This window comes from Psammomys obesus, unplaced genomic scaffold (assembly GCF_907164565.1).
Source record: "Psammomys obesus unplaced genomic scaffold, mPsaObe1.curated_primary_1811, whole genome shotgun sequence".
Taxonomy (NCBI): domain Eukaryota; kingdom Metazoa; phylum Chordata; class Mammalia; order Rodentia; family Muridae; genus Psammomys; species Psammomys obesus.
The window spans coordinates 418,635-433,699 of record NW_026591450.1 but is presented as its reverse complement, the minus strand read 5'-3'; the positions used below and the strand labels follow the sequence as shown (position 1 = coordinate 433,699).

General features: G+C 44.6%; 1 protein-coding gene across 3 annotated transcripts in view; it reads left to right on the top strand.

Annotated features, from left to right (window-relative positions):
* The window catches only part of Ptprm (protein tyrosine phosphatase receptor type M), a 676,296-nt gene extending 667,903 nt beyond the window's left edge, over nucleotides 1–8,393 (top strand). For all 3 annotated transcript variants that reach the window (XM_055610111.1, XM_055610108.1, XM_055610112.1), the window contains one exon: nucleotides 8,218–8,393. In XM_055610111.1, the coding sequence (XP_055466086.1) occupies nucleotides 8,218–8,271 (54 nt within the window). In that variant the 3' untranslated portion in view covers nucleotides 8,272–8,393. The remainder of the gene's footprint in view (nucleotides 1–8,217) is intronic.
* The last annotated feature ends 6,672 nt before the right edge of the window (nucleotides 8,394–15,065 follow it).

The window sequence follows — 15,065 nt, the reverse complement described above, 5'->3', positions numbered from 1 at the left end:
CCTTCCCAGTCTTCTCTCGAGGCTGTTTGGAAATACTTAATTTGTTGTCACCGACCATGTGTGGCAACACATGGGTCCTTACTGTGTGGTCCAGTTTAGGAAGTGATTCTCTTCTCAAGTGTAACCTGTACAGTTGTGGATAATTCTAGCTGTGAGTACAGGGTCCCCAGAAGCCCAGAACGATGAAGGTCAGTGCCAATCTTTTGAGGAGGTCAATGACAAAGAAATGAAGGGAAGCTGCAAGATTTCCAAAGAAAACCATCTGCCAATCTGTCACAGTGACTGTTAGCAAGATGATAGATAATGGCTGGTGACCAGAGGAAAAAAATGTCACACTGCTCTTTTTAATCTGGTTTTGAAGCTTCAGGAGCAGGGTGAGAGCTCTTGTATTTGGTTTGGTTTTTATCCATGAAGCACAATATCTCTCTATCATAGAATTCATAAATGTTGGCTGAAGGAATTAATTATCTCAGGCCCGGGTAATAAAAGGCTGATGTGGCCGTTCTGTGTGTAGCCGACTCTTTGAGATCTGAGTGGAAAACAAACTGTCCAACCATTGACAAAGGCACTGAGTATGTGAGTTGCGGAGTGGAAGAATGAGTACATTCTAGACCACACTCCTGAACTGCTCAGCCAGGGAGGAGGGAACCAATGACCGCCCCCCCCCCCCGGGTCTCTTCACACAGGTAGGAGGATACCCACAATGGCTCCCTCCATCTGGAACCCAAAGATACTGCAGCTGTGCCCTTCCCACCTGCATGGAAAGAACACAGAGGGATTCCTCCCTGTCTCTTTCCTTCTCCCTCTGGGGTTCTGATGTCTCTAAATTGCTCCAGACTTTGGAAGTTTATATACTCATTTTGAAGCCGGGCACTTTCGGGAATACCTAGACTGCTCTAGAGGTCTGTTTCCTCACATTCTCAGTATTGGGGCTTAGGTAAAAGACAATAGACTGCTAGTAGGAAAATTAATTTAGAACACAAGAGATGGTTCAATGACTGTCAATGACTGAGAGCACTCTGTGTACAAGAATGACATCCTGAGTTCAAGTCCCAGCATCCACAACTTGGGCAGGGTCTCATAAGCACCTGTAGTCCCTGAAATGCATGTGGAAAAGACAGGAGAATCAGTGGGGATTGCCAGCTTCTGGCTTAGCCAAAAAAAAAATCAAAACAACAACTATGTTCTAGGGAGAGACAGACCCTATCTTCAAGGAATAAGGCAGAGAAAGAAAGAGAAGATGTGATGTGCTGGCCTCTGTATGTGCATGCACACGCGGACACACACACACACACACACACCTAATAAAATAATAATTTAGAATGTAAGGTTAAAACTTTTTCCTATCCAGAACCGGCAGCTGTACTTTACTCTGACCCCATTTTAGCCTGGCTTCTAAGCAGCCTCGTCACCATTCCTAGATTTGGGTCTCCAGAACGAACAAGGACAACTCTGCCTGGTTAGATTCTGGCCTTGAGGCTGTTGCAGGAAAGCTGTCAAGGTTGCTTCAACAGCAGGTCCCAGCAGGCCCTCAACATTGCCCTCCTTGGTGGGCTTTGTCTCCACTGACAGCCTCCTGGACTAGTGTTATCTAGAGAGAACACTGGAAGGCTCCCTTCTGCCCCCTCTCCCCCCAGTGCCTTGCCCAGAAGTCGCTGGCTGGGCTTATGATTCCCTGATGTCCTGTCCATGGCAAAGCTGCCCATTCAGGAAAATATTCTGTCTGGTCTTGAGCTACCTGACAGCCAGAGCTTCACAACTCTAGAAAGCCAGGTAAGATCCATGTATAAAGTGGGGACATGACCACCCCAAGATACGGTTAAGGAGGGTTTTTTTTACTGGAGGTATAAGGGAGAGACATTTTGGGGAGTCCAGAGCAGGGAAAGTAGCAAACTGGACATTACCAGTGGACTAAATGGAGCCTTGCGATAGGGTGGGGATGAGGGGATCTGGCTGGAAAATACCCATCCTATACAACAAAGTGTTCCAGTTAACAGTCAGGAAAGACGAACCTGTCAAGCCGCTCAGGGTTAAGTGCCAGGAGCTCCCTTACTTCAGGTTAGCTCAGGTGACAGTAGCCCTCAGCAGTCACCTGCCCATTTCAACGTTCTGATGCTTGAAGACAAGATGTCACTCTCTGTTGCCATCTGCTGATTATTCACCTGTAGTGGTGAGGATTCAAGAGTCTTCCCTGCACAGGTCAACAGTGTGACCTGCTGGGAGCCAGCCATCACCATCCACCCATAGTGATTTACACGCAGGGACCACTGCAGCTTCCTAGCGGGAAAACTTTCCAGCCTGAAGGGTCCCATCGCCATTGTGAAACTTGGCTGACTTTCAAACCGGTACCTTGGGGAGGGAAATTTGCTGCAGGTAAGTTGGACAGACCGTTCTCTTTGAAACCTGAGCAGCTGACAGGACGCGTTTGAAGTGCCCAGACAGGCTGTAGCACACACACACACACACACACACCCAGCTCTTCCAGCACAGGCAATGTGTGCTAACAAAGTCAGAGTGCCAGGCCTTCCTGGGAGGCCTCAGAAGTGCCCTCAGGAGCCCTGGCCTCTGACTCTCGCACTGAACCAGCCGCCTGCCAGGACTTTAAAGAATGGCCTCAGCTGCGGGTCCCATTTCAGAAGTCACCTTCTCCCCCTTCACAGGAGCAGGGCCAGTCAGCATTGGAGTCTAGCGAAAATAGCAAGCGGTCCTGATGGCAATGGGGCCTTGCTGAGCCTCTGCCCCAGGCCATCACTTCATGCCTGCAGCTAGCAGCTAAGGTCTGAGTTGGGAAAACTCAGGACCAACGCATAATTTTTTTTTTTTTGCCCCTGAGGCACAGGGATAGCTCATGAGGCTTAATTACACCATTCAGAAGCAGGGGAGCTGAGGGAGGAAACTGAAGATAGGGCTGTACCTGGTGATCAAGTGTAATCAGTTTCCAATGTAAGAAGATTTGAGGCATTTACCCAGGTGCTTGGAGGAGGGGACATAGCAATTTGTGGCCTTTCTTTGCCTTCCCCTTATTTTTATGATTCAGAAACTGGTCATCACGGAATCTATGAGGATTGGCAGCTTGCTCAGAATGGATGAGTTGGGAAAAGGTGAACTCATTTTGAAAATTATAGTCCTGTCTAAGACAGGGCAGCTCTGGTGATTTCTGGGCAATGGTTGCATTAGCAGAGAAGCCTAAAGCCCCTCATGAGTCCCTGCCTTTGCTGTGACCTGAGGCCGGCAGCCACAAGTACCTACTAATGGTGTTTGAATATGTTAGAGGGTCTATTTGTGGTGGTCACTGAAACTAATTGGCCAGTTAGATCTGAAAAGAATCATTTTTATGCAATGAGAGATTGCATTTTCATTAAAAAAAAAAAAAAAAAAAAAAGTCCCTACGATTCGCAGAAACCGGAGGGATGATTGGAGCACTTGCTGGGCAATTTCTCAGCGTGGCAGTCTGACAATGTGGTCTCTTAGAATTCTGAAATTCAAATTGCTTCTTTTAAACATTCTGAAAATAAAAGCCTACAGTGCTAAAATAACCAATGGCAGAATTTGAACCAGAAATAGAACTTTGCCGAGGGCAAGCAATGGTGTTTCCAGTTCAAGAGTTTAGGGAAAGCAAATGCAAAGAGAAAAAGCAGGTGGTCGGAGGGAGGACACACTTGCTCCTTTCTTCCCATCCGGCCACTTTACACACTGCTGTGGGGACTGAGTGGGAGCACGGCGGAGGGGCTGGCTGCCTGCACCAGGCCCATCACTGCCCATACCACGGATCATGCAGACCAGCACCACAGTGGGAGGATCAGAAAGAGCTTCAAGCCTCTTGTACCTCTAGGGCTGCCAATGCCAGAAGCAGCTGCTAGTGCTATGTCACTATGGTGCCTCGTCAACTGGACCTACTGCCCTCACAGTAGTAGCCACACAGAGAGCGCCCTATACCCACAGCTGTCTGTACCACAGCTGCTTACACTACTGCAGTATCTCCATTCTTGTGTGGCCACCAGAGACTGTGAATCTCTGACTTTACTATGCCAAAGGTCACTCATGCCAGCCAAAGATGCTCTAAGGAGGCTTCCTACACTGAGGTGCTCATGCAGAGATAGGGGCAGCATTGACGCATGACCCTTCTTCCAGAGAGCAACCCTATAAGACCACCTCACAAACGTGGGAGAGGTGCCTGAGCTTCTCTCAACACAGGAAATACTGACAAACAATACAATGCCTCCCACAGAGCATCACTGTCCAATAATGGACTCTAGCGAAGTTAAAATGGACAACTCTCTGATAGGGGAAGTAAAGGAATAATGGGTTCAGTGGGACCCAGGAGGCTATAAATACTTCAATGAGATGCTTAGGATAAAAATGAGAAATTCAGAGGAGAGGGAGATTTTGAAAGAGAACAAAACAGAAAGACCCCAGAAGAGCTCAGACAGTCGTATCATTGAAGCCTCAGCGTGAGATGGGAAGAAAGACCCTGGGGACTCAAAACTGAGTCTTTCTCTGCCTTATTTTTCGTAGACACAGGTTTTCTCTGTGCAAGGTGGACTACCTTTGAACTCATCGCCCTCCTGCCTTCACTTCCTCAGTGCTGGCTTTACAAGCATGTGCCACCACCTCCAGTAAAGGCATGTCTTTTGAAATATCCCTGTCAGACAAAGATGGTATCTAGAAAAACAAGAATGAAAGAAAGCATTGAAGGCCTGTGAGACACCATTAAATGACAAATGTCCATGTTTTGAAGGCATGGGGTGCTAGAAGAACCTATTCAATTAAATAATGAAAGAACATTTTAGCAAGAGTCCCCGCTCTTGATTAGTTTCTTTAGGTGTACAGATTTTAGTAGGTTTATCCTATATTATATGTCTATATGAGTGAGTATATACCATGTGCATCTTTCTGCTTCTGGGATAGCTCACTCAGGATGATCTTTTCCAGCTAAAATGCTCAATTCTTATCCAGAAAAGCAAAGAGGATGGACATCAGAAGAAGGAGAAAACAGGGAACAAGTCAGGAGCCTGACACAAAGGACCTCTGAATAGCTCTGCCCTGCAGACTATCAATGCAGATGCTGAGACTTATGGGCAACCTTTGGGCAGAGTGCATGGAATCTTATGAAAGAAGTGGGAAATAGTAAGATCTGGAGAGGACAGGAACTCCACAAGAAGAGTAGCAGAACCAAAGAATCTGAGCACAGGGGTCTTTCTGAGACTGATACTCCAACCAAGGACTATGCATGGAGATAACCTAAGACCTCTGCACAGATGTAGCCCATGGCAGTTCAGTATCCAAGTGGGTTCCATTGTAATAGAAACAGGGACTGCCTTTGACATGAACTGATTGGCCTGCTCTTTAATTACCTCCCCCTGAGGGGGAAACAGCATTACCAGGCCACAGAAGAAGACAATGCAGCCACTCCTGATGAGACCTAATTGACTAGGATCAGAAGGAAGGAAAGAAGACCTCCCCTATCAGTGGACTTGGGGAGGGGCATGGATGCAGAGGGTGGAGGAAGGGAGGGATAGGGACACGGGAGGAGGGAGGGAACAACAGGGGGGATACAAAGTGAATAAAGTGTAACTAATAAATAAAAAATAAATAAATAAATAATGAAAGAAACATTCCATAATCTTGAGAAAGATACAAACATCCATGGAGAAGAGGATTATGGGCTTCTAAATGGACAAGATCAGAAAAGATCTTTACCAAAGAGGATTACTTGAAACTCTCAAAAGTACAAAACAAAAACTTCTAAAATACTCAAGAGACTCTACCAACTCACATTTAAGGATCTCCTTGTTAGACAAACGCAGCTTAAGGAATGAAGTGACATGTTCCAAAGCTTGAAGAGAAAATAACTTCCAGGGTATTGAGTTGGCTTAGCAGGTCAAGGCACTTGCTGCCACAGATGATGCCTTCCATCCCCACAGCCTCCATGGTGGAAGGAAAGAAATGACTTCCTTCATATGTTGCCCTCCCCTCCGCCTGTGCCATACCACACCCCTATAGCCCGCAAAAAAAAAAAAAAAAAAAAAAATAAGTGCAAGAGCAAAAATTAAAAAGACTGTTCCTGGACTTCAAAGAGAATAACTGCCAACCAAGAGTACTGTGCCCAGCAAGGCTACCACTTATAAATACCAATAAAGTGCTTCAAAGAAAATCAGACTGAGGGGTTCATGGTCACCGTGCTAGCCTTTAAAAGGATGCTTAGTGGAGCTCTACATCCAGATGTTTAAGGAAAAATAACTACCATCATGAAAGAAATGGACCCCAATAGAAGAACAGGTATATAAAAGAGGAATGTAAAGGAATCGGATGTTATCTGTAAAATATATATATTTGTGTGTATATATATATATTATATTAAATTATTATTATATTATATTATATTATATTATATTATATTATATTATATTATATTATATTATATTAATTATTACCACAAAGGTGAACAAGAGAGCAAAGCCTGGAGAGACAGCTATAGTGGCCCAGGCCTGTGACCCCAGCTTCCAAAGAGGCAGGAGGATTGCAAGTTCAAAATCAGGCTCATGCCATGCCCCAGCTGACAAGGAGAAGGAGGGAAAAAAACAGACTATTCAAAACACTTAGAAGCAAATCAAGATGACAGGAGTGCAACTTTACTGATCAACTCTAACCATGACTGTGGATGGATTTGGTTCCCTAATTAAAAGATGCAGACGGCGTAAATGAGTTTGTTTTTCTGATTACCTAACATTATCATCTCCTCAGTAAATAAACACCCCACCTGAAAGTAAAAAGATGGAAAATGAAATTCCAAGGTCTAACAAGCAAGCAGCAGTTAGATAAGTTATACATGGGGGGAAGACTTTAAAGAGTACAGTAATGAAGATCCAAGGGTCCCTAGGGGGTTATGATAGGAACGCTATATGTACCCACTATTATAGCTCACTAAAACTGCTCAAGAACTAATGTGTTTCCCAGAAGATATCAAATAGTATCATATGTCTCTTATTCTCCTTTTGCCTTTACCCAGAATGCCTGTTTTACCATTTTAAATGGTTATATTCTTATCATCTGAAATGGAGAGACTGAGAGTCAAAGAGGCTAAGAGCAGTGGCAGGGTGATGGCAGAAATCAAAACAGTGCAGACAAAACCAAGAATTTGTGTCCCCTGCCCTAGCTCCATAGACCCTTCTTCCAGGCCCCTGGGATACAGCTGTTACTTAAGGGAAGGTTGCAGGGGTTCTCAGTCTGTCACAGCAGAGAAGGCATGGCCGAGCCACTTAAATCCTGAGGGCAGAAGTATGTGACGGAGGCTCTTTCATTTTAGTGGGTCAGGAAGCAGAGATATGAAGTGGGCCTGTTTACAGTGAGCTACATCTTCCATCTAGACCATTCCTCCTTCTGTGCTAACACTGGGTTATCTGTCCCATTTTTCCCTCTACCACAAACTTTTCAAAATCGGGCACCACAGTAAGGTGCATGATGGTTTAGAGGGCCTTAATCAGTTCTCATGACATTAAAGAAATCTTGCTGACTTAAAGTTCAAGGAAAGAGAGCAGGGCCAGGAGAGAAGCCTTATCTACAAGCCGGTTAGGGTCAAGGTATCAGGCATTTTCCTCCCACCTTCCTGCTATCTCTCTTTCTCTCTCTCTCTCTCTCTCTCTCTCTCTCCCCCTCCCTCCCCATCTTCCTGCACAAAGCTCAGAGTGTTGCCAATACCCACGTAACACTCATGGGACATTACCCCATCATCTCTTGTAATCCATGAGGCATTAGTCTCGGGACTCCTTGCAGATGCTCCAGTCTTTGATGTAAAATGGCATGGAGCTTCCTCTGTGCCCTTGACCCAACACTTCCTCTAGATGACTTACAAAAGGCCAGAAATGCCATGCAAATAGTTAATGTACCCTGTTGTTTATGAAATAACCAAAAAACTTAGTCTTTCAGTACAGGTGCGATTCTTTTTCTGAGACTGAATTGCATGTAGACCTAAGCACCTTTCAGCTGCACAGGACCTCTCAGAGCACTGGTGCACACAGACGCCAGGGCTCTGTCACCACGCTTTGCAGGGAAGCATCAACAAGGTATAGGCTGCTGCTCAAAATAACGGTTTCTTTCTGATTCACTTCTAGTTCAAAGCTGTATCAGTTTTGTCTTGTCAAGAACCCTCACCTGCTGTAGTTGCTCCGACAGAGGCAGAGTTTCGACATGTGCTGATGTTCTCACCTTCTCTTCTAGGATCAGTACAAGTTCTGCTATGAGGTGGCGCTGGAGTACTTGAATTCTGGCTGACAGCATCAACAGCTCTGCAGAGGAATCCCTCCCTACCACAAAGTCAAGACGTTCTATGGCGTCCACGACAATAAGATGAAGAACTGTCAGTATGCTTATTTTGCTTTGCATAATTGGCTCTTTTTAAGAGCCCAAGAAGGTGTTTCTAAAACTGCTTGCACTGCCCAGTTCCCTGTAATGCTGCTGCGAGACCGAAACACAGCAGACAGTCACCAGAGACTGGACTCCTTGCCGCCGCCGGCCCCGTTAGAGCAGCGTAGACATGTGGCCAATCGAAGAGCACAATTATATTCTTATGAAGGAATTTGTACCTTTGGGGTATTTTTTTGTGTCTGTGACCCTTTGTCATTGTTACAACTGAGTGTATGTTTCATTCTGTGGAGAATGCTACCTGGCATTATGATAATATATTCTTTTAGTTAATATTTGTATTTTAACATGTTGCATAATATAAGATTATATAGCTTTCAAAGACTAACAGATAAAGGTGTAATGAACAAAGACACATTGTATGAGTTGTGGTTTCTAGCGGATTTATATGGGTTCTAAGAGAAAAGCTGGGGAGGCCTCCGTTCAGAAATGTAACCTGGGCAGTCACAGATCCAAAGCTTTTCCATTTGTTTATACTGTAAATATTTTTGATTTCATCAAATTATTTATTCATTAAAAGAATTTTTTGTGACGCACAGTGAGTGACAATCATTTTTACTAAGCTCAAGAAATGACTGCTTGTATGGTGTTATCTCTTGTGAATTCTCAACTCAATAAATTTTGACCCTTGACCAGTCTTGCTGTACTGCTGGTGTCCCCGTAATAGGTGGTAGCAGCCACACCCCTCAGACTCATCCGATCAAGGAGAGCCTGCACCTGGATCCTTGTCTTGGTCCATGTTTCACTTTTGATGGGCTGGTTAATTTATAAAGAAACTTACATCTTATATGTATTGAGGCCATCATGGTGAAAGGGTGAAAGGGCAAGCATGGACAGGAGAGATAGGGCAAGAGCGAGAAAATGCTTCTGTAATGAAGCCACTCCCCCAATAATGGCCATAGCCCATTAAAGGCCACCTGTAATGGGTCATACCTCCCAAGGTGCCTGACGGTTTACTGTCCACATGAGTCTTGAAGGGGGTACCCACATAATAGCAGCCTGTTGGCCTGGTGCAGGTAGAGCGGGGACCCCTGGGACTGTGTAGGCAGCCTGCTCCTGTGCTGAGGAAATGTGCTCTAGCGTTTACCTTGGGGTAGGAATGAAGAGTGAAGAAATGCCAGAGCAGGAGTAACATGTTTCCCACTGTCTCACCTCAGTCAGCCCTTCACGCCCCATGAGAGAACAACTTTTGCATGATTATCCAGTCAATGCATTTAAAGAGCTAAACAGGTCATTCCTACCAAGAGAAACGGTCATTGTGTGTTGAAACCTGGTAGCTGGGCAGCATGCTCTGTACTTTTCAACGCCAAATGCAAAGCAGGCAGACTGTGGGTGGGAGCTTTAAATTTAAAGTGTTTCAAGTAGTGGTAAATGATTGCCTGGAGCTGATGGGGATCAGCCTCTGTTGGGTGATAAATCTGTGTCAGCACCATCCCCTGTGGAGGTAGGTCGTGCCGACAGCATGAAGGACACGGTGAAGCTAGGGAGGACTGTGATGCTCATCTGACTGACAAGGTAACTCATTCTGGAAAAGATTAACTAAAGACACAACACTAAGCAGGCTTAAAATGTCTTCATTTTAGCTCAAGGGAAGTGGAAGGCAGCAGTAGCATCATCCCTGGCATCCTTATTACAGTAAAAGAGTCTAGAAAAGTGGAGCCATTGCTGCAGGGGCAGGCGTCCCTACCTGGGGAGCTTGGTGACCAAGGATAGTGAGAGTGAAGGCTGCCCACCAAGGGGACAGAAGTTGGTATCAGCACTTGAGGCCTCTACTCTGCTCAGTTGAGCAGTCTGCATACCCTTGACTGCTACCGATGTCTCCAGGCCCAGCCTCCCTGTGATGGGACCTCATCTGCCCTCAGAGGAAACTGCTGGAGCTGTGCTTCAAGTCCATGCTCAAGGCCTTATATACAGGCTCCTCCCAAGAGTGACTTCTCACCATTCTGCTGTTCCTTCGTATGTTCCTAAAAGGCTAAACCGAAGCTTCTGTCTGTGCCTCTCAGAATGATCTCTCCGGAAGCCAGAAACAGGGATAAATACCTACACCCTCTATGCACAGCCTGGGTCTTGGCAGTGGGAATGGGTTTTCCTGGACTCTCCTCTACCATGAGTTCGATCCCTAACCCTGCTTGAAAAGGAAAGTCCTTTTTGCACCAATTCAAAAGTGACCTGAGACCTAGTCTGTTGGCACAGACCATATCCTCAGATAGTTCCTGCATGCCAGGCACACGCTGAAGCAACTGTGTGCATCTACATTTAAGTCTCTTTCATTCTTACCCTCCTCTTACTTGTTCTACCTTTTAGCAAAATAGGAAAGTATGGTCATTTTCGGCTATTTCTGGCTTCTCATGGGCCCTGACAGCACTGCTGTGATTTTTAAGTTTCAGTACACAGAGAAGGCCTCCACCCTTGCCACTAAAGAAGCCAACTCTCAGTTAAGTGTCCTCCTTTCCTAATGTCCTCTGGGGTCCCCTTTGCTGAGTTTTCCTGAACCTTTCTGACACATGACTGTAGCTTTTGTGAAAACCAATACAGGAGCCCCGCCCTTTGCCCCTGTGAGAAGAGAGTGCCTGTTACTCTGCGGCCCTGTCCTATTACACTGGTCATCACAATGAATCTGTGTGGCTCCAGGCTCCATCATCCCAGCAAGGACTCCAGCCCACTCCTGGCCGTGCCACTAGTGGGCCTGTGGCCCCCTCAGTTATGCTGTCAAGCTGGGGACCAATGCTGTCTCAGCCAGAGAACAGCATGCAGGAGCCGCACGCAGGATTTCAGAGAGAAAAGACAGGTATTGTGAAGGGGAAACATGGAGATTATTACCCTGACCACCAGTTTAGAAGCGGGACACTATACAATGCCTCTTACAACATCATCCTTCTGTGAACCAGTACCATGCAGAGGAGCACAAAAACAGGGAGGAGAACTATGGCAATGGACTGGCTGCCAGAAAAGGAGTTGACCTCAATCTTTGGGAACTCACCAGCAATGCAGAACAGCTCTGCACACGAATGCAGCTCCACCACCACCACCACCACCACCACCAGCAGCAGCAGCAGAACCATCACCACTACCACCTACTTTGGAAGCACAAGGAGCTTATGGGCACAATGGGGAACAGGTTGCTGCACCTAGTTTGAAACAGCAGACCCCAAGACACACAAAAGTGGAGAAAAGGGACCTTCTAGGAAGCATGGAAGCCTGAAGCAAACGGCCAATTATAGTGAAGGCTACAAAGCCACCTGTTACTACATGCCCTGTGGATGGCGGTCCCAGCTATCCTTGCGAGGCAGGGTTCGTCTCATCTTTCCCCAGGTCATAGAGCAGAGCCAATTATCATCCCCAAGAAGACACCCCACAGAAGTGGAGATAGGGATTATCCACAAGAGAAGAGGTCAGAGTCTCAGGTCAGTGGTCTCACGGTCTCCACCCAGCTCCCCACACGGCAACTCCTTATCTATAAAATGCCTCTGCACTGGCATTGTCCCCACTGTTCACTGATTTTGGCAGTATTCAGATCTTCTCCCTCCCTGTCCCCTTACTGTCACATCTCCCAAAGCCCAGAGACTGTCATGGTCTACAGATGTTGAGTAAAATTTTTGTATTGCCCTACACCATCTTCTTAGTCTAGCCTTAACCAGAACTTTTCCTCCCCCCCCTTTTTTGGGGGGAGGGGTCTGTTATTCCCACCCCTAAGTATGTCTCCTGCCTCCAGCTCTCAACTAGAAACCCAGTTTTAAGCACTAGCCCCAATGTGGTTGTTTTGGTCTTTTCCTTTTCCTTTCCAGTCATATCTGCAATAACTAACATATTAGGACTCACAGTACTTTTAGAGTCCCTTAACTCCCTAGAACAACTAGTAGGTAATAGTAGGCATTCTGTAGTCACCTGCTGCTCTGTTAGCAAACTGGGTTAAACACTAGATAGTGGCTGTTGCTGAAGAGAGATCTCAACCTACAAAGACAACATCAAGATGGAGCCCGATGCCTAGACCATGAATCTAACAGAGAAAACACTACCACAGACTATGCTACAACCTAGTCAGTCCTGAACACTACAGATACCTCCCCCGAGAGAAAAATAAGAGAGACTGCTGTTAAAGAACAGTAACAACAATACTCTTAGCCAACTATGTAACTCCAGCTGTACAGGTCAAAAAAACATGAGAAACATGAGACGCCAAGGCCACGTGTCTCCTCCTAAAACTGTCAAACTCATCGTAATGGCTCCCGATGAAAATGGCTTAAAGATGAGATAAAATCTAAATGGCTTAGACAAGCCATTCAGTGAAATTGCAGCCAAGAATTCCCCAAACCTGAAGAAAGAAATAGACATCCAAAAAATAAGCAGCATTTAGAACCCCACATAGACATGAGCAGCGGAGAACTTCTCCATGGCACGGTATAATCAAGATGTCAAAAATACAAAGCAAAGAAGGAATACTAAAAGTTATGAGAGAAAAACATGATATATTTCAGTCTCTGAGAGTAAACGACTGTCTACCAGGACTGCCGTACCTAACAAAGTTATCTCTTAAAACAGATCAAGAAATAAGAATACTTCAAGGCAAACACAAGTTCAGGCAACTCATGACAGCTAAGCCAGAGCTGCAGAAAAGTCTTAAAAGATTACTGTATGTGTAAGAAGAAAAGAGCAGGAGGAAGAAGACAAGAAAAAGAGCATAAGGAAACAAAAAAGAAGAAGAAAGGTTATTTCAAACATGAGAATGCAGGAAAGACAACGGTCTATGAAGGCACAATGTGACCAGAGGAGACTGGGAAGGAGCCAGCCACCTTCAACACAGCAAAGCAGCAATCATCCAACACAGGATGATGTCATCCAACACCACCAGGAGATGAAGAAAATAACTATCAAACAACCAGCCAACCAGAACAACAAATGAAAAAATCTTAAGCAATAGTTGGGCTGCTGGGATGCCCCAGTAAGGAAAAGCACTTGCTGTCAAGCATGATAACCCAAGTTTGATCCCCAGGACCAGCATGAAAGAAGAGATGACTTCTATAGGGTGTTCTTTGACATCCGCATGCACGCTGGGGCATGTGCGTACCCATCCACACACAAACAAATGTAATGTTTAATTAAAACTTAACAGTAGCAAGCCCTTACTAATTACAACCTTGAATGCAAACAGCCTTACTTTACAGTTAAGAGATAAAAATCTAACAGCTTAGATCAAGAAACATGATCTACTGTCCCCTAGAAACAAATATGGCTCAGAGAAATATCCATGAACTGAAAGTCACAAAATAATCAGAAAACAAAACCACTGCAAATCATTAAAAGGAAAATTCATCAAGAGGACACACTATTATAAATATTCACCAAATCTTGGAACCCCAACCTATTAAACAAATAATACAAGACATAAAAGACCACACAGGCCAGAGTACAATAATGAGAGATTTCAAGATCCAATTCTCATGTCTTGATAAGTATTCCTAATGAAAAGCAAACAAAAAGAGCTAAATTATGCCAGATTTTGGACAATGAGATGGCTCAGCAAGTAAAGACAACTGCCACCAAGGGCCTTATGGCCTCATTTTGATCCTCAGGATATGCACAATGGAAGGAGAGACCTGATCCTCCACATATGTGCTGTGGCACGCGCACACACACACACACACACACACACACACACACACACAAATCCATGCACACAAATGAATGTAATAAAAATTTTAATTTATATGTGACCAATTGGAGTCAATAAATAATTCCCAAGTATTCCATACAACAGAGAATACAGATAAATTCTCGGTAGCAGAACATGGAACTGTCTGGAAAATTGAGCACTTTGTAAACCACAAGGCAAGCTGTAATAAAGACAAATTCAGCAAAACCCACTGCGTCCTACCAGACCACTGTGAGTAAAACTATCAACCAGCATAAAGATGAACTCAGGCCATATACAAGGATTTGGAGACTGCACAACACACTTCTGAATGAACAGTGGCCTATTGAAGAGATCAGAGAGGAAATTATAAAAATGCCTAGAATCAAATAAGAAGGAGATCATTACCTACCAGACCTTATGGAACTTAGACAAGGCAGTTTTAAGAGCAAAGTTTATAGCTGTAACTGCTTGTGCTTTAAAAATCAGAGAGATCTAAAATAATGATGCACCTCAAAGCTCTGAAAAGGCAGGAAGAAGCAAATCCCAAATGCAGCAGATGGCAAGAGATAGCAGGCATTATGGGGGACATTAATGAAAATAAGATTTTTAAAGTCAGAAATGCATATTAGCAGTCATAGAGTCAGGCAAGGTTTACAGTTTAACTTAGGTGAGATAGCTGAAAATCCGCCCAGCTACGGCCTAAGTTTTGAAAAATTTTTAAAGGTCTTAGCATCTTTATTTGAATGGTTTAAAGGCAACCCTGGAGCATAGTTTTTTCTTCACCAAGAAATATAAGCCACGGGTCTACAACATTTTTTTAAAGATATATATTATTAACCAGACCAAGAGTTGGCTCTTTGAAAATATTTTCAAGATTTATGAAGCCCTAGACAAGATAACCAAAAGAGCAAGCAGATACAAATTAATAAAATCAGATATATAAAAGAAAACTTTATAACTAACCCCAACAAAATCCAGAAGATCATCAGAGATTACTTTGAAAACTTTTACT